Source organism: Strigops habroptila, chromosome 10, assembly GCF_004027225.2.
Source record: "Strigops habroptila isolate Jane chromosome 10, bStrHab1.2.pri, whole genome shotgun sequence".
NCBI classification, from domain to species: domain Eukaryota; kingdom Metazoa; phylum Chordata; class Aves; order Psittaciformes; family Psittacidae; genus Strigops; species Strigops habroptila.
In genome coordinates, this window is record NC_046359.1 from 28,902,968 (window position 1) to 28,928,978 (window position 26,011).

Below are 26,011 nucleotides of genomic sequence, written 5' to 3' on the forward strand. Positions count from 1 at the left end.
TTAATGCAAAGTTGTTTTGTTTTCAGAGTGATTATGTTGCATTACCGTTAATTCATGTGTGCACTGTGACAAGATGTAATGGCATATCATGTTGCTTTAATGTAATGAATCCAGTACTCCCAGCTCTTAAGTCGTGTTGCTGGAAATGATTACATAAAACAGAAATGACTGTGACTAAAACCCTTGCAAAGCTTTAGAACTCCTGCACATTATAAGAAGCTTTTTGGGGGGCTTAAAGTAACTTCTTAAAAATTTACTGAAAGCTTCCCTTGGTAATATTTTTGCTCTTTTCTGGCTGTTTTTTGCATTCCACCAAAATTTGCATTATCTTTTAAGCATTGCAAGGGCTGTGCTGTAATTTTGTGCAGATGTGTATGTTAAGTGAACATGATGTGCTTATTTGTTACATTTATGCTACTTTTCTTTCTTTATCTGGGTAAGATGGATGAAATTATGTATTAAATAAAAACATCAGTGATTTAGCCATGACCATTCTCTGCAGGTCCCATAAGACTGCAAGGATTGCTTGTAAAACTAAGGTAGTTGCAGAGGTTTCCGAGTATCTCCTAAATCTCAAAACTGTAAACCTCAAAGTCTGTAAAACAGCTTAATTTTTCTCTGTTCTGACTCTCCTAAGACTCCAGCAGCTTTATCTGAGTTGATGTGCCTTGAACAGAAAGTTTGCCATTCACTCAGACACTCAACATCTGAGGAAATCAGGGCAATATATAAGAATGACCTCACTTCAGAAAAAAATACCTTATCTTTCCCATTTTCACTTCTTTTAACTTTTCTCTAAGTTTTATCTTTCTACTAGATAAGCATAGCACTTGAAGTACTGCAACATATTATTTAGTTCACACACAAGGAAAATACTTGAGTTTTCATTTTTGCACAGATCATTCACGTTCTTATGTTGTGCAGCTGGAACTGTCATTTACAAATTGGGTGAGATATTTCAAAGATTGTAGCAAGATAGCTTAACATGACAAATAACAAAACATCTAAAGTAAGGGAAACCTCTTTCCCACCATCCCGTAGCCATATCCTAGTCTTATTACTGACTATATCCTTTTTTTCTGACCTTGAAATGACTCTTGAAGGAAGTTGTTGGTTGCGTTTTTAATAAGGAAACATTTCACTTTGTTCTTAGCAATGACATTTAAAAATAGAAATGATCAATATAAATGTGCCACTATTCAGTCAGAGATTTGTGGTTTATATTGATTTTTTTATTGTGAATGCCTTCAGGCTATGTTCATTTGAGCGAAAATGATACATTAAATATATAACTAGATTCAACAGTATCTTTAAAAACTACATCTGTACTCACTAAAAAATCGCTTTTATTTGGAAATACTATAATACATAGGTTTTTACCAAAACCTAACCTAAAAAGGTGAGAATTTCCAAAGTAGAAATACATTGTTTCTGTAAAAGATAATTCTTTTGCATCTACATGCATGCTGGTTCTTGTTACAGTGCTCTGTTCTGCCTACGATATACATCATAATTCTGAAATATTCTTAACCAAATGCCTCATTTTTAGAACTTTAGTCATTCTGCTGAGGTCAGTAGGACTTCTCATGTACTTCAACTTGGGCACATGTTTAAGCAGGATCTTCAGGTGAAGCCAAAATTTTACTTTGAGCAGTAACAATGTTATGTTATTTAAACAACTGTATCTGATAACACAGGACCCAAACCTACTGTCCTTGCCTAGATGAGGAATCCTTTTGAATATCAGACAAATACTTTCATTGGGATTTCCGGAGGGTGGGGGAGACAGGGGAAGAAGGAGAGGGCAAAATAGCTTTCATGAATAGTAATTGAGGGCTCAGGCACCTAGGTTGTGTCCTGTTTCGCGCTGGTTCTCTTTCCAGCAGCCTGCACATAGCACTGTGCATTCTAATTGCATTATCCACACGTTTGACAGTTTTGTATGTAACAAGGGTTTTATATGTTGGTGACAAGTCCATGTGGTTGAAACCCACCCTGTTATCGATTTACAAAGTGAATGCACTTCTGCAAAATCCTAATGGTGAGAAAATGTTCCTCGGAGGTACTCAAGCTGCATTTCCATTTGAAGTGAAATAAAGCCAAGTACATGAGTGTCAGCAAACTTGTTTCTAGGGGCAGGCGGTAAAGCATACATTATTTAGAAGGTTGAGTCATGAGGCTGGTTGGGTTTGTCGTGTTACATCTGGCATGTCAGTCAAAGCTGGGACACCTGCTGCCTGTCACTAGTGCTCTAGTAGGGCATTGTCCATCCATCAACATGAGCAGCAAGAGGCCCTCAGGAGTTCTGTGAAGAGCGCTTCACCTGGACCTATACCACTTTCAGTATTGTCATTACAACTGCTTTTGGTGCTCCTTTGAGACCAACAGAATATGGTTTCATAGAAGGTCTGATATTTTTTGTATGTAGGATCTTAATAGAGAAAATATTTGATTAGTAGTATTGTTGTTAGTTTACGGAAAAGAAAAATCTGTATTTAATGTTATAAACAATTTTTCATGGTTTTTTAGCTTTACTTTGTTTCCAAACCGCCTTAAACTACTTCAGATAGTGATGTCAAAAGTTCAAAAGCAGTCAGTCGAAGCAAAATTACGTCCTGAGAACAGCATTATCCAGTGAATATTTATTAATTTTTACTTTTTTCTTCATACGTTGCCACATGAAACATCTGTATGCACTAAGAAAATGAATGTGAAAGCTATATAACTATTAGCTATATCACTATTAAATCTATGCGTTTGAGCTAACAGTACCGTTAAATCACCATGCTTGCACTTGAAATCTGTAAAAAAGTAGAAATCCTGACAGCCAGTTTTAACATATGTCTTCCTTTTGGTGGAATTAGTGGACATTTTGGAGTGAAGCTTTGTCCTTGTGCTCAAAGATTAATTTTGTGATTTACTGCAAGTTGGATGTAGCTTTAATAATATTCCTTCAATTTATATTTTCTCAATACAAAATTAAATTTCTTTTTTTCAGTTTATATAACTTTTTACCACCTGAAATAATGTCAGTTGGGTTTCTCAGGTTAAAAAAAAGGAAACAACAAACCAAAAAAATCTCCACTGTGTCTCCTGCCAAAAGGAATACAAGCCTTGGCTTTTGATAAGAACACAGCATGTATTTTTCATGGTGAGGAAGGGGCTGGAAGGAGTTTTTGCTTTCTTACAGATCTGGAATATCTCCCACCATTCACAAGAGCAGGGCATGAACCTGTTGGTCGGCGTTTCTTTTGTGGCTCGTAGTTTACACCTCTTGTGAAGTAGGATAAGGTGAGGAAGGTGGGATCTCTTTTAGGAATTTGGAAGGAACACTTACTCATCTGGAGGACAGGGACAATAATTCCACCTGTCTGCTGCGGTGGTGAACATGTGGAAAAAAGCATATGCATCCCTCCAACAATAAGGGACATGATAAAGCAGGGTAGAAGAGACACATCCATGGTGAGATGCAGAGCAGGGCACCAGAACAGATAACTGAAGTGTCTAATGAGAAAACGACAAATTGCTTTATTTATTGCAATGTGGCTCAGTTTCTGTGAGCCGCATCCTTATTTTCATTGGTTTATATCCATTAAAGGCTTGTTTTGCATTTTTAAGTCCTTCAGTAAAATAAGGACCTTTATTCAGTGATAAATAAAGATTGTCTAAGGCATCACTCCTGATAATAAGGAGTAGGGTCTGCATATGAATTTTTGTCACCTATTCTCTGCACTTCTCGGCATTTGTGCCAACAAATTTGCTGAACTAAAAACCTCAGTAAATGTGGGGTTTTTTACTTTATTTTTAAAAAAGAGATCATGGATCAATACATACTTATTTTGAAGTATTTCTTTTCAGCCTTTTTAGGTGTCCAAATTTTTCACAATCTGCAATATGTGTGTGTTTTTGTATGTGACAATAGGGTAGGGTAAGGGTGTTTGTGTTGTGTAACTACTTGGATGATTTCCTAATTTCTGAAAAACTAATTATTCTTAATAACAAAGTTCATAGATTTTATGTAAAGTTTTTCTTAAATTTGGTTATAGGTTCTTCATATTAATTGCATATTTTATGTATTCATTAGTGGTTTACTTACCATTGATTTTAATTTGAATGAGAGTGACAAAATTAACACTATTACAGAATTCTCATTTATTTCTGGGAAGCTTTCATGGCAAAAGACATCTTTCAGTCATAATCTGATGTAGTTTTAGCATGAGATGAACTCATTGGGCTGAGAAGTGATTTACATTTTGAAATTTTGCTTCTAGTTTTGTAATCTATTCCAGGAGATACATGTATACTGATAGACCCTTAAGTTTCCATGTACATCTCTGATCAGTGATGAGTTGAGAGGATATCCGCTTGAGAAACTGTTTGCTGTTCATAGTTTAGCAGAAATTTTATTCACGCAACAATGCAGAAGTAATTAAACCCCCAAGTATAGCAAAGGTTCAGTTCCCTCTAAAGGATGTTACAAATCTCTCTGTATCTTTGTCTGAACTTCCCAGGTTTTTATCATTGATTGGAGGAAATGCAAATGACATAGGAAAATCAGATATGCAGCAAAAAGTAAATGCAGTAATTCAAAAGGAAAGCCTGGAAGGCACAGCCAAAAGGCTAAATACAACGGTGCACACACTGCAGCTGATCATTGATGGTCTGACTCAGCCTGAAGGCTTTGACATCCGAACAGGTAAACCTTTGTTTTGAAGGTTGTAATCTCAGATTGATTGTTTTACATATCTGTTTTAAACCAGCACATTTTCTTATTCTAAAGTCAGTAGCAGATTTTCCTGGACATTTAACTCCATTTCTCTTCTCTGGCAAAGTAAAGGCTATATCATAGTCAGATGTTTCTTTCCAGCTCAGTAGGTAAGGAGTGTGAATCCTGTCTTAAATCATGGCATTTTCAGCCATAGGAAGGGGAGTTGTATGGCTGTTAACAAATGAAATAGTTTCAATATGTTGACTCTATACTGATTAAATCTGTGTTGGCTCTCCATCATGGAGGGGAATGCTGAGACCAAGCTGAAACAGTAGTAATAAAGGTATGTGGAGCAGTAGTGTGTAGTTCTGCTCTTTTATTGCACTAGTTCCTGGAGACAAGTGTAATTGGAGCACATGGCTCATGTTAAAACTTTGCAGTAGTGCTGAACAGTTTGAGGTGGAGGGGAAGAAAGATGAGGTAAGCAATGAAGTACAACATCTGGAGATGCTGTTGTTTAAAGCTGGATTCTCTTATGACAGCAAGAGATAAAGGTAGGCAGCAAAGATGCAACCTTTTAATAAATAATAAACTTATGCTTAAAAAAATAAAACTTCTGTTTCCCTTTTTGGGGTTCATAAATACTTTATTTGCAGATTTTATAAATATTTCCCACTAGTGATCTTGGAAAAGTTTGTGGGGTTTTTTTTCTTTCTCTTTTTTTTTTTTTTTTTTTTTATGTCTGCATTTTTTCTGGTGGTCTCACATCTAAATTGCAGTAAGATAGACTATTAACATATGAAGATATAAAAGCAAAAATATTTTTAGTGGAAATACTCATGTTCTGCTGATCCAGTACATTCCGTATCAGTGTAGACAAACTCTATGACTAGAGTAGGCAGCCTAATAGCCTTGTATAGCTGCAATTCATTGTCTTTGTAACCCTGTTAGTGACTGTAAGAGAGGAAATACGTCACATTTAACAGGGCTCAGGCAGATTTAATAGTTTGTACTCTGCCCTGATTCACAGAATAATCTCAGTTTAAGATTCAATTATCTTGTTCCCAACAGTAGAGATGTGACATTAGGGAATTGCAGACAGAGAGTAGCATTCCTATGTATCCTCTTAAATTTAATTTCATTAAATTTAAAATTCTATGTTGTTTAATTTTCCTTTTTTAGTACAAAAGAAAATGGAAATAATTAGGTGGGGAAAGGGAAAGAATAGAATATTTTTATCAGATATTGTAAAAATCGTTTTCTAGCCAAGGTCTCGCAAGGCGTTTCTTGTCAGAAATTCTTTTTAACATTAAAGTGGAACAGCTAATCGGGTAACGGTAATGAACCTGCTAGGATGGGGGGGGAGGGTGTGGAAAGAGGTTTGCAAACATTTAAAAAGATTCCCATAGTTTCTCAGAACCTTCTTGTGCTCGTTGCCCTGGATGGCTGTTTAGTTGCTTTTTTTCACTGAAGTACCACTGCGGAGTATAACGTTACAAAAAGATTAACCATTTTGGGCTTGAGCAATTAGGTACATTCCTGCAACAGAAAATTTGATGTAATTCAAAACCTATTGCTGCATTTGCCAGGTTGTGTACTTGACTGGGGTTTGATTCTGTGGTGGATTGATCGTGGCTGGATGCCAGGTGCCCACCAAGCTACTCTATTACTCCCCTTCTCAATTGGACATGGGAGAAAAAATACAAGAAAAGCATCATAGATCGAGATAAGGATAGGGGGAGACCATTCAGCAATTACTGTCATGGGCAAAACTTTGTTCAGGCTGTCTTTTATTTCTGAAAAGTAAATATAGGAAAATGGGTGCAGTCCTAGTTTAGTGATGCTGTCTGTGGAAAATCTCAGTTCTATTATATCTTGGAAAAGGTGGAAAAGGAAGTTGTTGAAGTGGCTCAGAAGGGTTTTTTTGCAGAAGCAGAAAGTGGTAAGCAAGTGAGAAGAGTTTAAAATCTCTATGCCCGTAAGTGCAGAATATGAACTTTAATATATTGGGATATTACCTGCTTATAATCGTGCAGATGTGATTAAGTTATCAGTGCAAAGAAGCAGTTTATCATTTGATGTCATGGGAAGCAGTTGATTGTGGATATCATGGTGCCACAAGCCTAAGAACAGCACACTGCTGAATTTTCTCTTTTGTATGTGATGAGACTGAGTATTCACATTCCTGTATACAAATTTGTACAGAAATAGAATTTTATGTGTAATTTATGTAGCTCAAGTAAGAGATACCTCAAGTCTTTTCATCCTAGCTCCAAGAACATTTAAAGAATCTTTCAGTCACCAGCTAATAAATGACACACTTCTGATCCCCTTGTGATAGTTTCTTACCATGTAGTTCACTATACTTATTACTCCACTGATCATAGTCTTTTAAAGTGATTCATAAAATGCAAGAAATCCATTGTTTATTACAGATGGGTCTTTATTTAAAAAACATAATGAAGCAGTATTTAGGACCTTAGAGCTACCTAAATTAGCTTGTACCTTAGAGCTTCTCGATTAGAAACAATCAGCTGGAAACAACCCTTAGAAAATAATGCAAGCTATTTCTGCAAGGTCTTACTTTTGTTTCTTGTTTCTTACAACAGATTTTGATAAACCTGACTTCAAGAGAAGCATAGTCTGCTTTGAAGACTTAAGTGTTGGTGCTGTTCTGACTGGAAAAGTTGAAAATGCAACACCATTTGGAGTTTTTGTTGATATTGGTGTGGGAAAAGCAGGCTTGATTCCAGTGCGAAACATAACAGAAGCAAAACTCTCTAAAGTGAAGAAGAGAAGAAGCCTGGGCTTAGGTCCTGGAGAAAGAGTGGAAGTTAAAGTGCTTAATGTCGATATTCCTCGATTGAGGATAACGTTGGATCTTATTCGTGTTTTATGAGAGGGTTTTTTATGATTAAGCCTTAATTTTAAAGGTTCAGTAGTTGACAGCAAGGTTCTGGAGATTCAGGCATTTAATGAGAATGTTGAAAATGAACAACTTTTGAAACCTTCAGCCTTGCTTTTTTTTTTTTTTTTTTTAACAGTTTTTCCGCATTTCTTGACTCCTTTCTGTTAATTCTTGGAACAGTTTATTAGACTACCTCCAAGCAACCTTGCTATTTTGTCTGCAGAGCAAATGAAATTCCAGTGAACTATCAGAGAGATCTTTTATCTATTCTGTCTCTGCAAGATTTGCTCTCTCAATCTTTAGTCAGTGCTGCACAAGCAGATGCATTTACTGCTCCCCTTCAAAAAATGGCCATTCAGTTTGCCTGTTTTCTGGTTGAGAGTCTAAAAGAGGTTACCTAGTTGTAGGAAAAAAAGTGATCTTGTTAAGCTGGTGATGACATTGCTTCAAAAGTAGACTGAGAAAAGAGCAGCTGCTGATATTATTGATGGTTCAGAAATACTCAGCTTTAATTTGTTTGAGCAACATCATTAGGAGTTTTGTTTATCTGTCTTATTATTGCTTGGTCAGTTATTATTGATTAACACACTTCAATGTACCTTGGGGTTTAAGGAACTTTGCTCAAAGGCATCAAAAGGCATTTATGTTCTATACTTGTGCAAAATAAAAACATTTCTGGCCATCTTTTCTCAGTGTTCTGGTTTTACAAGTGATTTAACAGTCCTGGTTCTCTTTCTTTCCAACTTGTGCTCCATCAATAACACTCCAGCTTGAGGATGCACTTATCAGACCTTCTGAATTGGATGCACTTCCCTGAGCTTCAATACCAGACTACAGCCCATGGCCTGATGTTGTTCCTGATTTAGTAAAATAATTCTAGTCTCTCTTGGACTCCTTTTACTTGACATTATTTTTTCCCATCTTTGATATAATGTATTTTTCTGCCTGTTTTGAGTGGAGAACAATTTTTGAACTTTTGTCTTCACACACTATGTTCGTGAAGGCATGATTCTCCATACAAAGCTTTTTGCTGTTTGTAGATACTTGCAAAGCTTTTCTAGACTTCTGTTTTAAGAAGAATGCTCACTGTTTCCTCCTAGGAGTGCCCAGCACATGAGGTTTGTTTTCACCCACCTAAAGACTTTTGACTTTGAAACCCTGTTTCAAAGGGTTTACCGATTTGCCTGTTTGCAAAGGACAGGCAGAGAAGCCTCCAGCAACAGATGATGTATGTGATCTTTGCAGGGAATTCTTGTTGTATTGAACGTTTATTCCTTTGAAGTCATCACACTCGCCTGTAAGTTGGCAGAAACCCTAGTCTTTAGCAGATGAGCACAGACAACAACTTGCTACAGACAACAGCTGTAGCGAGTGTCAAAACTCTGATGACAAGGTTTCTAACTACAAATGTCCAAATAGCTGTTGGCACAGGAAGTCCATATTAGTTAGGCAAAAGGTTAACATCATTTAATCTCCCAGCTCTGTGCTTTAATTTTCAAAATTAAGAGCCACCTGTAGACAGTGTATTTTGGAGATTATGGAATCATTTAGCAGATGGAAAAAAGGAGATAAATCTTACTAGCTTCACTGCATTTGTCCATCAAAGAAAAAACATCATTCTCTAGGATATGAAGGTCATGACAACTTGGAATCATGTTTCTCAGGCCTTTTGAAATTTTCCTGCAATAGTGCTTGAAAGTAGATTTGTTGGTATGAAATTAGAAACCATGATACCATGTTAACCATGTCACTGTCTTTGAAAACACAGATGCAAAGTAAATGAGCTGAGATTATTTTGTTCTTCTGCAAGTGATGGGGTCACTGATAACGCTGCAGTATTTTCTGGTGTCACCATCAGCAAAATTACCTAAGTTCTGCTGAGCTTTATATATTATCTCTACACTATCTAAGCACTTAACAAATGAACTGAATTTGTTTGGTCTTCTCTAAGGAGGAGATAAACTCTTCTCCTGAAGCTCGTTTCAATGACTAAGATGAGCATTTTCTCTTTTTGTTCTATTCTGTTAGTGAAATTCACTTTTTTATATATATATATATTTAATATCACAAGGACTGACTGTAGCATCTTCTGCATTTTTTTTGTGTGTATCTCTTGGATGATCATAAAATTCTCTAAATGGAAGACATCTTGAAACTGGTTTTTCTCACTGCTAATTCAAAGGCAGTTTCTTGCTTATTCAGAAGACTGACCTACAGATCAACCTACGTCCTTATAAGCTAGTTTGGTTTCTCCTTAGTGGAACTCAGAAGCTTATTCTATGGCATCACAGGGACTATTGGAAAATGTCATCTATATTTCTTTATTTGTTTTTTAATCACACCAAAATGGGAAGTCTGTGACTATTAGTATCTTCAATGTCTACAGCTCTGCAAATGTAATCACATTATTTGCTAGCTAATTCAGTGTCTTAACTACTTCCCACAAAAATATTTTTTCTTTGCAAGTTCTATTTTTCGCTTTGCCAGAACACAGCCATTAGAACAGCATAGTGAGAGTCTAATAAGGATGAATATGTGTTCATATGACCTTCTCTGCTTTTGTCAGATCTTTGGAGATTTAAAAATTCATTCCTCTTAATCAGTTTTGCTCTTGAACTCTTGTGGCTTTCAGATTTCTGACATCAAAGCATCAAGACTGTTTTTTCTAATTCATCTCCTCCTTCAGCTTCTGAACCAAGAAAAAAATTACTGCCTGGTGCTTTTTCCCAGTTGAGATGCTCTTCATGATGCAGTTCAATCTTTGAAACAAATTCTGTAGTGCTTAATGGTGATGCCTCCAAGATGTAAAACAAACAACAAGAACAAAAAACCTCACCCTACTTCATCCTGATCTTACTTAAATGCTCCAAAGTACAGTTTCTCAGGGGAAGAACTAAATATGAGTCCTTAAATCTCATTAAAAATTTTACTTTTGCCTTAAGCTGTAGATTCCAATGCATCTACTCACCATTCCACCTCTCCACAAGAGAATCCAGCCCATTGATCTTAACTGACAATCTGCTTTTTTAGTCCCACCCTCACTCAAATAGTCTGGTATTTTGCCTTTCTCCAATATACAGACCTATAAGAAGAGTTTCTAAAGATTTCCTGTGCTTTAGATGTTGCACAAAGGAGAAGAATTCTTCTACCAAACAAGATGGCACTTGTGTGCCTGGCTGTAGTAATGCAAATCAAGAGTTTAAAAGAAGCCATTTGTTTTGGTTTTATTCCTGCCTCAGGCAGTTTTAGACAGCATATATCAATTTTGCAGAAACTTGTCAACCTCAGGAATGATTTAGTATGCTGTTAAGCATAATAAAATCAATAGGAAAACAAATAGAATTTCCATGAGGAGCAGACGGTTGGAGAAGCTTGTCCATATGGCGTATAGACATGCTGGAATCTGGGGCTTTGTGGAGTACATGCATTAGAAAAGTTGCATACCAAACGGAGGTAATGCATAATTCAGAACAAATATTCTAACAGCCTTAAGGTAATACATCTTGAACTTGGTGTCTGTATTTATTTAACAACAAATACACTTAGAAGCCATGCCTGGAAGCTACAAACCAAACATGAATCATATTTGCCTAATTTCAGAGCTTGATATAAGGAGCCTCACCTGCTCTGAAGTGAGTGCTGAGTTCTTGGTTCAGCCTGAATAGCACCTTTGCTTTTCTAGCCTTCCTGAGGGTAACTTCTGTAGCTACTACTCACGTTTGCTTAAGGACATCCAACTTCAAGATTATCAGTCCTTTAAGAAAGTAGAGGGAACCAGTTGGTTACACTGGTCCATGTTACTCAATGTCACTCCCTTTTGTTCAAGGTTTCCTGAAGAGCTGTGAGGGAGCTGGTGTGTTTCTGGGGATACATAAAAGTATCTCCCCATTAGAGACTTTCTAGAGGTTTGAAAGCACCTCAGTTTACTGTTTCCAACTGTTCTTCACCTCCTTACAGGCAAGTAGAAGCTGTAAGTGCTAGAAGAGTTTCATCTTGAGAAATCCTTGTGAATCCATACTACATAAAGCTTCACAGGTAACTGATATATCTGTGTTTTTACAGCAAACCTCAGTGACTAGCTTTGGTTGCCTGTTCCGAGTTGAGCCTCTAAATGGTCCCTTCAGTGGATGTTGCAACCGTGTGTTCATGAGAAGTCTTACGTATCGCGCCACAGACTTTACTACAGCTTCTGCAACTTGGAGATCAGCAGTCAAAATTCTTCAGTCTGGGAGGGACCAGTGCTGGAGTACTGTTTCTGTGTGAGCTTGTACAATAGGGCTTGCTGCTGTTAATGGGTCTGCTGTTTTTCATGCTGTTCCTCTAGCTGTGTTAGGTCTCTCCTGGGCATGTTCTAGCTACGTCAAGAATTCTAAGAGATTCTCCACTCTTTGGAAGTGAGAAAGGACTGGTGGCTATGCTCAGAGCGCGATGATTCTCATCCCATTGAGAATTTTAAATCTAACCAGAAGTTCAAGATAAAGCACTCAAATTTCATCTTACCTCATCTGCTCTCTGTCCCTCACTAGGAGCTACAAGCTTTTGAAACTGGCCTGCTTACTCCTTGTTTCACTGGTTAGAGCTTTTACCTTATTCAGTTTCTTCTAGAATTGAAGAGGATGAAGGCATGCTCAACATAGCAGTCCAATTAGTATTAGAAACTTCTGTTTCTTTGTTTTGTCTTTCTTCTCCTCCGCAAGGAGCAACAAAGAAGGGAATGCTTAGTAAAATGAGGAGCTGCATGATTTCTTTAGCTTTATTAAATCGAGTTGAGTTCAGGCTTTTACTTGTGGAGAGGTTGTTTGTCTTCAACAAGTAATCAGGAGACTACCACTACCACCAAAAGTAAATCAAAGTGTGATTTTCTCCTTATCTTACAGATCCATTTATCCTGCTGCAGTTGTATGTTACTAAATAAAAAGTGTTTTCTGCATGCAATCAGCTAAGATGGAGGTTTGCATTCTCGTATCTCATTGTCAGTCACGTTTCTAGTAAAGACTATGCCTTTATTTGTGGTCAAGCAGTGAATTTTTTTGCATGTGACTCATGAAGAGGTATGTGGAAATAATGCCATAAGAAGAACTATTATGCTTGGGGGTCATTTACAAAGACTGAATAGAAGTGAAATCTTAGGGAAGTATTTTCACCTCAGAATTAAATGTGTGGAATAGCTTGGCAGAGAACAGAAACTGCCACATACCAGGGGCTGTGTGTTGGCACCGTGACTGCTTTTTTTGCGTGATGAGGAGAGGGAGGAGTAAGAAAAGGGAAATGGAAGGAAATTGAGGGATTTAGGGAAGAACATCCTGGCGATGTAAATAGTCCTGTGGGAATGAAGTTAAGATTATGAAATGCAAATGGTAGTAATGTAATGGTAATGTAGTAATGGAATCTGAGCCTGGTTATCTTTTATTCTCTGTACCTCACATGAAGGTAAAAAAAGTAAGTATAAATACTTGTTATAGCTGTAAAAAAAGTAAGTATAAATATTTGTTATAGCTAAAGGAAATGGCATATGTCGTATCAGTGCATATTGCTACTAAAGAGTAGCATGGAACCATTTGGCCTCAAGTGGGAGAATAACGAAGTATATGCTATTAATCGATTTGCTTCTCATTTCCCAGTGTTGCGGTTTCTAACTAGTTTAATACGAGCAGATCAATCCTTGCTCATCAGCAGTTCTGGCTACGAGAGTGCAGCTGTCATGTGTAGCATATGTAGCAGGGGGTGAGCTCTGGCACTGTGGGCAGTTTCAGCCACCAGGTTTTCCACTCTTTTATGCTTAGTGGGAACAGTCCTGGAAAGGCTAGAGTTTGTCACAGCTTTCTTTGATCCCTCGAAATTAGTGTGCGATCTTCAGTGCACAGGGATAGATACAAAGCCAGTCAGAAGCTGAAAACAGCAGAAAACCCAGCTATTTGTATACTGGGTAGAATTTTCCTAGGAGCACACAGCATCACTGATTTGAGATCTGGCAATCTGTACTGGCAATTAACTTCTTTACATAAGCACATGCTTGTTAGCTCCTAAAGAAATTCAGTCTTTGCTTACCTGAAAGTCCATCTCTCCTGGTGTGCTCCATGGCTGAGATAGTTTTCAGTTTTAAATTTGAGCATGTTCTCAGGGTGTTTCTTATGGACTTTAGAATTGATCCAAAGCAGTCCAGGTATGTTAATCTTCAATATGTTTTATGAGGCCTTGTGTTTCCTGGGATGCACAATGGGTGATAATCTAAAAGCTGAAGGAATCATCTTCTGATGTTTGCTGTTGATGGACTCTTAGTTTATTGTGTGTGATGATATGTGGGCACTATTCATGGAAGGGAAGGGCAGGTGGTAAAGCTTATAAACTGGATAAAAAAATTCAAAATTACATAAAAGGAAAATGTCAGCCTGGCAGTAAGAAATCCTTGACAGTCTCTGTCATAGAGTACTTTCAGTTGGAAGGGACCTTAAAAATCATCTGGTTCCAACCCCCCTGCCATCAGCAAGGACTCCATTTCCCACATTTCAAAGTATTAAGCTTCTCACTAGGATCAAGCTGAGGTAGTGCATTTCTTGGAGACGAATGTCTCTTTGTGTGCCTTCCATTGCTTGCAGACTTTGCTGGACCAGTGACAATCTATCCCTTTTTAGAGACCAACAAAACAATGATAAAAAAAGTCCCTTCTATGGAGTGGAGCTTCAGCTCATCTCCAAAACCAAGGCTGCCTGCAGTTAAACTCCTCTAAAAACAGTTCTGCTCCATTTCTACTTGTGAGAGGAGTGGCTTCCTCAAGTCTTCTCTAGTCTTTGTTGAATAGAATTTCTGTGTTTACTATTTTAACTATTTTTTTACCTTTTTTCCAACTATTTTTACTATTTCTAAAACTAAATATGATTTTGTTATTTCAGCATATGTTCTATATCCTTTAAATGTAACTTGTGTCTGGAGTTGTGAGAAATTCTAGAACACTTTCCTTATAATCAGGGTGACAGTTACGGTATTAACCGATTTGGTGGTTATCAGATCACACCATGTGGGAAGGCATAACTCTCTACAGACTCTCTCTATTCAAGGAGAACTTCTTGATATTGTATGATCTTTAAATGTGGGAAAAGGTAATAAAGGGTTGTGCTTAAATTGACAAATCAAGCACCTGAAAGTTGTGAAGTATTTAGTGGTGTCCTTTGGAGCTCCCATCCTGTGCACTAAGCAAGTCATGGTTTCCACAGGAGAAGTGTTCTCTAATTACCTCATCTGAGGCAAAACAGTGGTGTAGTGCATATCCATAGCATAACTGTAAGAGGCCAAGGATAAAAACAAATGGTATTTTCAAGCCTCTGAGTAGCTTGACTTTGCAGCCTGAAGGAAGGTCATTTTCCAGACGTATTATGGTGTCCTTTCCTGGCGTATTCTTTAATGAAGAGACCAAAAACTGGTGAGGAGAAGAAGGTAGGATGGCAGCCCTGAGTTCAGTTTCCACTGGGTTCAATCTCGTTCCATCACAATCATCACATCACAGGATCCCTTTTATAAGTTTACCAAGCCCCGTTTTAAAACCTGTTTGGCAATGTTACCAAACAGAAGCTAATGATTGTATTCTGTGTATAAAAAAATAAATAAATAGGGGAGACCCTAACCAAGCTTAGACCCACTTTCAGTGAACTGGGATTACAGTTGTGTTGAAATGGAGTATGACTGTTCAGGTGGGATGTACATGAAGGTAGCATGTTTCGGTTCAGGCGAAGCTGTGTTACAGTAGTATCAGCTTCCTTGTCAAATCCACAGAAACTAATGATGTGGGCTGTAAAAGCAGTATTAAGTACAACGTTAATGTTGTTACTCAGCAATTCAAACTGAAGGTTTGCTGGTCGTAATAAAAGGAGGGACCCTGGCCTTCATGGCAGACTTGCATTGCATGTAAGCAATTAGAGCATTCAAGGAGCTCCTCTGTATCTTGATGACTGTAAAAAAACACAATTGTAGCTGGAAAATGAATGTCCAATATACTCATTGCACAACAAAAATATAAATATGTATGAGATCTTTGTTCTATTATCTGATTTCTATTTGTAAACTATGTTGATAGAGAAATCTATTTTGTATATTTCTGGCTAATTGTTGGCAAGACAGACATAAATATGTCTAGGAATGGACATGCAATAAACAAACTATCCAGAGTCTTTAAGAAATGTATTTTGGTGGTTTTAAAAGTAGGATCAGCAGATCAACATGGCAAGAAGCATGTGTTCACATTTCACTTGGTTGAGAGTGCAGGTTCATAATTTTCTACTGGTGCAGAAAACACAGACAAGGTTTTGGGGGGGTTTATCTTCCTAGAAGTATTTATGGGAATTAAGTGGAGAGTTAATGGAATGAAGCTGCACCTTTGCAACATCCACTCCAGACTCTCTGGGTGACTTCAAAATTTATCTTTCCAGTTTCTTTAGCACTTGTAAAATTCTGAAGTTGCGTACTTCTTCTAATAGCATCCTAAGGGAGCAAAGCTCATCTCCAGTACAAAATAAAAAGGGGGGTTGGGATCGAGGCAAGAGGCACAAGCGTACTGTGTTATTTAGGTGTGTGCACTGTTCCTACCGTACCCTGAAGAAACACCTTTGTTATATTTCATTCAAATTCAGCTAAGCAGTACTTCACTAAAATAATTCGTGAAGGAGCTTATACCAAATGGCATAGGAAAATTTTAGTAAGTAAATTGTTATCAATGAAACAGAGATTGACTGTTCATCGCGCCTGGTATATATTGCTTTGTTTAACAACTTGCCCCAGCAGGCTTACAATTGTGCTCTCTCTGAAGACTCTCCCAGCTGCAAGACCTGATTGACGGAATCTGTGGGCAGATGCACTTCCCAGACTCTAATAAAGCCGGGGCCTTGGGAAAATCTAAGGCAATTATTGATGGGCAGCAATCCACTAATCAGACAATTTCAAAATTAATCCCACAGTCCCTTACTGTATTAGCTTTCCTCCTTGTTTGTATTTATACAGCAAATTCATGACTTCAGTGAATACTCTCCCTTCCAGACCAATTATGTCTCTCTGAGGGTATTAAATTAAAAACAGAAGAAATATTGAAAGTGGCTTGCAATTAGTTTCTTTAAAAGGTATATGGCACTTGCAGGCTGGGGTTCTTAATATGATGCTTGATAATAAAAGTAAACAGGATTTTTTTCATCACGCAAGCTAGGCAAGTATTCCTAATATGCCTTTTTATAAAGTAGCCTATATATAATGAGAGAAAAGAGAGATTTGATTTTGGAGTTTAATTATATTTTCATAAAATTCTTCTAGAGTAACTGACAAGTCCACAGTGTCTCCAAATAACATAAATAGATTTTGGTTTGTGCATTTTGATTTATCCTTCCCTTGTTTTATTTTGATCACTTTATAATACAAAATTGCATTGCGTTTGATTGTAACCTGCCTTTTAAATGAAGACTGATCCAAATAGAACATTTCTTTCACATGGAATTGAAATATAGAGCCATCTTCATGGTGTAACTCTGTAAACATGAGTCACTGCCTAGAGTCCTTGGTCGTGTACAGTGTGTCTCATTCTTTTAAAATTTGGAATTCTGTATTAAGTTCCTGCAGCAGCTGAAGAGTTGTTTCTGCAGATCTGAACCTGAATGTGGAATTTCCTTTTTATTACCAAAACTGGGCAACGAAAGAGAGGTATCGCTTTAAAGGCATTATTTTTCATCTTTGCACTGCAAATGGCTATTGGATTGGGTAGTAAGAGCACTGTGCACTTCTATTGTTTTCCACATGTGGTAGGAAGCATATGATATTTTTTGTTTATTACTGATCAGTTTTGCTTTCAAGTACAGAGGAATGAAAATGAAAAAAAAGACAATCCATTTGAAAGTCAGTGAGTAAATTCAGTTTACACGTGGGTTGGAGAGTAGATGATGCAGTGCTAACTGTAGACAATACTTCCAAGTTGAGAAATATGTCGGGCAGAGATTTGACTGGAGAGGCTTCGGCTCAAATCCTTTTCTGGGTAACTTTGGTGGTTCAGCCAATTTCTCTTTATCTCAGATTTCCATCTGTACACCAGCTTGAATGGATGCTGTTCAAGTGATATGGAAGCTTTATTGGGTTTTTTAAAAGTACAGAATTGGTGTAATTTTCCAGTAAAAAGGATAAATAATTGTGTAAGTGAGAGTACATCTGGTAAACTCTAATCTTTTTCGTAAATGTACATGAAGCTGATTAAAATATAGTTACAAACACTCAACCTTCTACTTTGAACAGAAAGAGAAAATGAACAGTTTCCATTTTGGGCTTCTGTAATCTGTGAAGTTCGTATTCCCTCACAGGCATGGATGATGTATGAGGCAAGAGTAATACCCTAAGTAAATTATTTTATGATTACTAGAATGATTTCTCTAACTCTCTTTCCAGAGCTATGCAGTCATTTGTCATGGAAAAGAGCTAAGGTAACACACTTGTATGGCTGGATACATTTCCACAAGAAGATGACGCTCAGGAGACAGAAGGGTAAAAGTTCCTGTGCTTCCTTTATACTCCAGTGTCTAACAACATGCCTGCAATGATGCCAAGCTGCTTTCCTTAGCATAAGCAAAACTCAGAAAGGAGCTACTGGTAGGCCTTGTTTTATATTACTTTTATTTGATTTATTGCAGAAGTTGTTAACACCCCATAGTTCTTTGAATAAAATAAAACAAGAAAACCTAGAAGATTCAGCAACAACATAAGCCAGGGAGCCTTTCATCTTTGTTATGAACTAATTCAACTTTGATTACCTAGGGATTAACACCTCCATATGTAACAAAGATGCATTCTGTGAGTAGGAAGCTCTGTAAGGTAACACCTTATGCAATTTGGCATATTTCAATCTAGCTGAGGAGGACAGAGCATGAAAAATGGGAGGCTAGCAAACAAAAAAGATTATCTAAATTTCCGCCCATCCTCCCTAAGACATCTTTTAAAACCAATTCAATCAAATAGATTTCACATGAAATGATATAAAAGTGCCCTGAAAATCACAGTTCTTGTGATAAAGAAGCTTGATGAACTAAGGTCACAGTTTGTTGATGCTGGTGGAGCTTTGCCCTTTAGCAAGGTACTGAGCTTAAAGGTTTCAGAGCCTGAAATCCTTTCCTATAACTAAATAATATTTTAGTAAATGAAGGCAGATCTTCAATCCACATCTGCCTAGAGGGATCCTCCTTTAGACACGAGTACAGTCAGATTTTCCTGCTCACACTGTGGTTCAGTCAATGGATCATGCTATTTGTTGGCATTCCTTTGTCTTCATTTATATGTGCAGGTGGATTCAGACCACTGGCTTTACATACACCACCAGCTGGTGATGGCTTTCAGCTATGGTTGACCTGGGTTAAGTTAGAGCTGGTGACCAAAAGGTAAAAGTTGGCATTACCAAAGCCTGAAGTTATTTGTTGCCCTTTAGTGGTTGCTGGTTCTAAAGCAACAGCAATTAGGTTTGTGTGGCACAATGAACAAAAATAGAAAGTGTGTTCATATGGATAATGTAAAGATTAAAGCTCTTGCACTCTCAGCTGCACACTGAATAGCTCGTGTTTTTATATGCTTTTAAATATGAGAGCTGCGTAACATGACCCTCTAGTTGAAAGGATGCAGAATCGCTATACTCCCATCTGGATCATTACATTCAATTTAGGCCACATGAACTCCTGTGCTGAAGGTGTACATCTAAGAAAATGGTTGTGAATTGAGCGTGACTTGCATAAAAGAGCAAGTTGCACCTATTCGCTCTTGAAAAGCATCTGCTTTTAGTTAAAATTACAGTTGGCTTGCCAGCCAGTCATGGGGGCCCCATCTTCTTTTCTGTATCACCCCACATCCACATGCTTAATATACTAGTAATTTTATTATGGAGCTGTGGTCAAGACTCTGTGGCTAAGGTTGCAACCAGGTTCTTTTATAAGCTCTGTTTTTTGTCTGCCCCACTAGAGCTTTCACTAGGAAAATTGACTTGCAAATTGGCAACATTCACTCTGCACGTCATATCCATATATTTACATTCTCAAGCATGTTTAATTGTCATGCTTCCTGCTTTACTACTCTTTCAACTTTAATGTTAATTATTGGCCTGCACTTAAGATTAAACTTTTCCTGGTGTCTTTTAATTATAATAAAGCCCTAGGCAGTGGGGTTACTGCGCCCACTACATATTACAGTTCTTGGTTGTGGCCCTCAGTTGCCTTGGTATGACTTATTTGTAGACTGGAAGGTTTTTGACTTTTTGTTGAATTTATTTGAGCATGTTGAGGGTCCCAGTCTGCAGCTCAAACCTCTTCCTACTACTGCAGTAAAAATAAGTGGCAATAAACATTCAAACAATTCATAGACACAACCTGGCTCCAGTTGAAGCTGATGGCAGAATTTCCACCAACATCAACAGGAACAGGATGCAGCTTTGCTCTCATTCTGTAAATAACCACAAGTGCTAACTCATCCTACCTGCTAAGCTAATCCAGAGATGTTTCCCAAGCATTGTTTCCTCATCACTGTAAAAACTGAAATCCATTTTTTTTGGCAAGATACTAGAAGTCTGCGCACTGAGTGTAGGGAGTATGCATGTAGTACAGTTGATCACTGATAATTGGCATAGTTTGTTTTGAAAACTATGCTGAATTCGAAGGAAGTGTAGTGCAAGTAGTTCCTTGTTTTCTCTTTTAATTTACTTTTCTCATCACTTTTTAAGTGCAAAATCCAGCCTTGCTCACTGGAACTAAGTAGCAGTACAGGATTTGCAAGCAGCCAGTTGACTTTGGCACCTTAGTCTGTGTTCCAAAGTGAATTCAGATTAAAGCAAGGTAGCAAAGTCTCAATTTAAAATGTGACAGCTGTTGTTATTCCAAAGGAGGAGGCCATTTCTTCCTAGCCAGTCTGGTCCAGTTTCATGCAATTTCTGAATAGTTATTCCTGACTATGTATAAGAAAGCTGTCAAGAATCTAATATCCAAAAGTGACTCAACAGCGTTCAGACCTAAATAATTGACATTCTCACACTCACCATCTTCAGTGTGTGATTAATTATTTAAAATTAACCAGGGTCTTTTAAATCCTCTAAATTTTTTTCAAAGTTTTATTTCACATGGAATTGAAATTGTATTAATTGAATAGGTTCTATATTAAATTATAGGTTCTATAAATAGGCTCTGCAGTCAGAGAGGTTTAAAACTGGTGAAAGAGCCAAAACTATCTGCAAGAAACAAGTCCTTTGAAGTTTGCAAAAGAGGTTTGATGAAGGTCGAAAATTGAAAACCAAAGGAAAACAAAAGAAAGTCTGCTTCTAGAATAGAGAAGACCTATTAAATATAAGGCTAAGAGGGTGATGGTGAAGATGGTAAGGGGTAGCAAGTCTAAAAAGAAGCATGGAGTGTGGAATGGGAGACATTTTCAGGCAAAGGCAGAATAGACAGACATAAATACTCTTGGGAATATTAGCTGTTTTGTAATACCTTACTTTGAAAAAAAAAATAGTGTTTTTTAAAAACCTGTAGATTTTTCTTCTCTTCCACTGAATGGTTCGATGTACTCATTATCCCTTTAATGTAAATTTCTCAGACTTGCAATGAATTAATTATTCTTAAAGTGTAGTATCCGTGCCTCAAAAGTATAAATTCACACCCATTTGGAGAAAACCTTGTCCATTCTTCTAACAGAAAGAATACAGTTCTACCATATGATAAAGGCATTGTATCTGAGAATTCTGTGCAAAGTTGATAATCTCAAAAGTAGCACTGAATCTGCCAATAGTACCAGGAAGGATCCAAAGAAGGATCTCTCTTAGGGATGTATGGCGTTATGCATGAACGTATTGCAGTCCTGAGACCACAGTAAATGTAGCTTCTAGCTTTAAAACAGGGCATAGTGTTGTTAGAAATGCAGTGATAAACTACACACTTGCCAGAGAAATTTAGGAAGTGCTTGGGTTGTAGTTGCAGCTGGGTGATTCCAGGAATCTCTCTTATCCAGGAAGAATATGGAGGTGTACTTAGAAATTGGCCATTCCTACTTAAATGAATATAGCTAAACATTGAAACTCTCCGGATATTCCTTTTTCAGATTTTGTATAGTTCACTCTTCTGATCTGAGAGGCAATATGAATACTGTATTGATGCTAGCCTATTGATTGAGCTGATACATGCCCTGTCAAATTGTGCTTTGTTTTATTGACTGTGGGAAATCTTAACATGTTCTTTGACAGCAAAACTCGCTGCAAACCAAGAATCTGGGATATCTTTATTGTGTACCTACCACAGAGAGTTGTCACTAGTCTGTACTCTGCTAAGAGGGCTCCAGATAGAAAATCTCCTTAAAGATCAGGCTTTTTAGGAGGCTGCACAGTGAAATCTGCCTTGGTTTGTGTGTATTGAAGTTGTAAACTTAGTGATGCATATATTAAAATTCATGTTAGTTAGTATGACACTGTTTGCTGACTTCATGCAATATATATCAGTTTTAAAAATCACTCACATTATGTGTAAATGCTAATAAAATTAAATCCCTTAGCAGTCAAAGGAATTAGCCCATATATGAGTGAAATACCAAAGCAGGTCTTGTTATTTTTATGAAACTGTGAATAATATAAGTATCCAATTGATAAAATTTTATTAAAGCTGACAGCCCTTAAGTGATCTAAGTGGTAAATATTGAAATGAAGTTTCAACAACACTGCAGTACCAAGGGAGGCCTAAGGCAGTAATAAGGATTAAACAATGATTTAATGTTGTTCCTTGGGGGTAGGGATTGTTGTTTTAATGGAGAGCAAAAGCTCACTTCCTTCTAAATAATTAAACTGTGATTTGAGAAATTGATCTAAGGTAGTTGTAGTGGTTTGTTAAGTCCGAAAGAGATAAATGAAGGCAAAGTGTCCTGGGGCAAGGGGAAGTCAGGGGAGAGTAGTGAAGAGATAGTTTTGCGGGATAGATTCATGACAAGTGTCCCTCGGGAAGGGGGGAGCAGGCAATGAGCATATTTTATCTTTTATTTGTAATGTAAACAGACTTGTGGTGCCTGAGGCTGGGTAATAGCTAATGAGCAGGGGGTTTCTATGCAGTGCAGATTTTATTAGCACAGCTTATAAAAAATGGAGCTAAATTAAAAATGTGGTGTCTTCTAGATAATCTGATAATCAGTGATGCTACAGGGAGCACCTCCACCTAAGCAAAGCGAATGTATTAGCATATGCATATAAAATTTCCAAACCATTTGTTCAGCAGTTTTTGTGAGCTGAATGGCTTTCCCATCTTCCGAGTGAAAGGCGGATTTCACATAACAGGGCTGAGTATTTTGGGCTGCCTTAGGAATGCACCAATGAAGGAATTTCGTAATGTGTTTCAAATCTGTCACTTGTGTATAAGCAGTGGGGGCTTGGCCAGAGAACTTCTCATCATATATGTCGCTTGGGTGATTGTTACAAATGAGATGACAGCTAGGATGGTGGTAGAGATGGGATAGAAGTGGAGAAGGAGAGAGAGAAAACTCCGCCTAATTAGATAATTGCTTAAGGTGATTTCCTTGGGGTTAACTTGATACACAATCCTGAATAGTTCTAGACAAACGATGCAGAGCTTCCAATATTGTGGTGGATGGTTTCCAACTCACCACCCTTCTCGGTCTGTATACACGTAACACGGTTTAGAAACACAATTAAATTGACATCCAAGAAAACGCTGAAATTCCCTCTACTTGCTGGAAAAGAGTGTCTCTGTGCTCAATCCATGCCTTCAGGTGTAGATACAAATGTGCAGGGTACATGCTGTCTGTTCAGAATAATGTCGTATTTGGGCTATAGCACATCAAAGGAGGAACAAGTTGAAACATCAAAAGCACCTGAGAATACACTCCCCTGTCCAACAAAGTCTCGTGACTACCACTGCTGAAGCCTCCATTTTTCTCAGCACCTAAGGCATAGCTCAGAAAGCAAATTGAATGCAGAATGTGAATGGCAAAAGTCTTCTAGAATTCAGTTTTACAATATCTGTACTTTCTGTCAATAAGAGACAAGGATATTCCAACAACATGTGGCTATCAGGAGCTTTGGGACTTAATGAGAAAGGTCCGCTGAAGCAGGAAGAAATAACAGAAATGTTCCTGTATATCTCACTCCAGGCTGTAAGACCTGGGCCTGGTAGTATTAAAGTTAAGGTTACACAGTCAGAAACATGTCTTTGACCCACCTGCTCCTCTTTGTGCAATAAAATGAAGAAATGGAAGTCAAACCATGGAAGCAGTTAAGTATATATAAAATGATTTGCTGGTTTGATTTTTCCAAGCAGACTGGTTTATGTTGTTCTATTTTGGTTACATTTTACTGTAATTAAAGGAAAACCTCAGGACCACCCAATGTATAATCAGCCTTATTGTTCCCTACTCCTCAGGCTACCAGAAAGAAGATGTTGTACAATGATCAAACAATCATTGTTATTTATTGGTGGTTTTCCATAAGTGCTAGGCAGGTTGCCAGTTGTAATCTACATAGTTTCTTAAAGTGTATCCCTGGATGCACTGAAGGGTGCACTCCAGCTGTTTGGGTGTTCTCCAGCTGTTCAGTCTGATGATTGAAATCCATGATGTCTCTGCACTCATCTTCTGACAGAAGGAATGAATAGTGTATAGGATTTTATGTTTTGGTACATTTGCCAGATTGGATTTGGTTTTGCATGTGTACGTCTTGCTTTTTATTTCCATTGGAGAACACAAGGCAGAAGAAATGTCTTGCACTTGAAGCCAGAAGATGGTAGAACTAGGTATCAGAAAACAGATTTATCCTTCCCATGGGAGTTTATTCCAGGGGTTCAACCCATCCCTAAGAAGATTTCTGTCTCCTGAAGAGGCAAACACTGTTTTATGGAGAGCTCCATTGTGTGAGAGAAGTGGTACACAGCTGGGGTTTTTAGGAAGCCCTTTGAGGGGGTGAAGTGGGAATTCTGAACATGATTTAAGTTCTGTGGAAAACCAGGGTAGGGAGCTGGGAATGGGCTGACATGCTTATTATAACTCATGTTAGTGAGGAGGTGTTATCACAGTATCACAAAAATATAACACTTCAGAATAATTTCCTCTGCCCCCAAGATGTACTTCTGCCATTTCTGTTTCTGTTCACCCAGGAGTTTATCCTAGGTATTGGGACTTGTCAATAATAATGGTAATCCTGGCTGAATAACATCTACAACGCTGTAGGTAATCTTGATCTCGCTGGCTTGTGAGTTTGTGTAGCCAGTTCGTCTGTTTTGGAACAGAAAGAACTGGTCAAAATTACTAAGTGAAGCATTTTACAACTGAAAAATTATATTCTGATCCTCTAGAGAGCCAAGACCCCCATCTACCTCAGTAGACCAGAACTGTGCTGTGGATAGATTTGGAAGTGTGCCCAAGGTGAGACCAAGATTTTATGTTTGATCTTCCGTAAGGGTACAGTCCAAATTCTTGGATATCACAACATGGTAATTCGTGATGTTGATGTTGATGAATAATGCTCTGGTTTAGATGGGCAGGTGGCACACATCAATTCACCAATAGGAACATAAATAATGGCTAATTATCTGCCTACTAGAATGTCAGGAGACAGTTCCATTCCTGCCTTTGCCCTGTGCTTCCTGAAGAATCATGCATGTCACTTGTCTTTCTAGGCTTCCATTTGCCACATCTGAAACAGTAGTAAGAGCAGCTCTTTCCTACCACTCTTCTAATCTGACTACTTTGTTTAGACAATCACCTCTTCAGTGCAGCAAGCGCCCTGTTCTCTGCATCTGAAATGCAGCTGAAATAAGAGCTTGAAAATTAATGTGAAGAGCTTTGTCACCGTTGTCTTAAAACACATTTTTGCCATGGTCAGGTTTCTTACAACAGCTTTTTTGTGGCAAATTTTGTTATGTTTTGACTTAAACATAGCAAAATCTTCAACATGATGAAATGGCAAAAAATGTCACAGTTCATCATGCTACAAAGTATAAACAATCATCAAACAGGTGAAAAATACATTAAAGAAGAATAAAACTTCAAACAGGTTTTAAGTAGTTCACTTTTATGTTTTAATAGCTCTTTAGGAGCCTGTAAATAGAAAGTCAATTGGATTTCAGACTTGTTTCCATAGTTATATTACACAGAGGGAGTATTCAATAAAACAAATCTTTTATTTAGTTCCTGACAGGTAATTAAAATGTGCCTCTGCATTTTCTTGTCTGTTACAGTAGGAACTCATACCAAAGATTTCTAGAGTTTACAAGTGCTCACAAATATATTGCAACTTAATTTTATCTTTTGGGCTGCAAACCTTTAGCTAACGGGAAGTCTTTAGTTAGTGGAAAGTTTGAATCCTGTTTGGCATTCTAAGCCTAACATTTCTTTTCTCCTACAAAGATTTGCTCTCAGCT

At 37.6% G+C, this 26,011-nt stretch overlaps 1 protein-coding gene across 6 annotated transcripts in view; it reads left to right on the top strand.

The window, feature by feature from the left end:
- The window catches only part of SRBD1 (S1 RNA binding domain 1), a 134,047-nt gene extending 125,744 nt beyond the window's left edge, over positions 1-8,303 (top strand). For all 6 annotated transcript variants that reach the window (XM_030499711.1, XM_030499708.1, XM_030499713.1 and 3 more), the window contains 2 exons: positions 4,512-4,696; positions 7,318-8,303. In XM_030499711.1, coding sequence (XP_030355571.1) covers positions 4,512-4,696; positions 7,318-7,607 — 475 coding nt within the window. In that variant the 3' untranslated portion in view covers positions 7,608-8,303. The remainder of the gene's footprint in view (positions 1-4,511; positions 4,697-7,317) is intronic.
- The last annotated feature ends 17,708 nt before the right edge of the window (positions 8,304-26,011 follow it).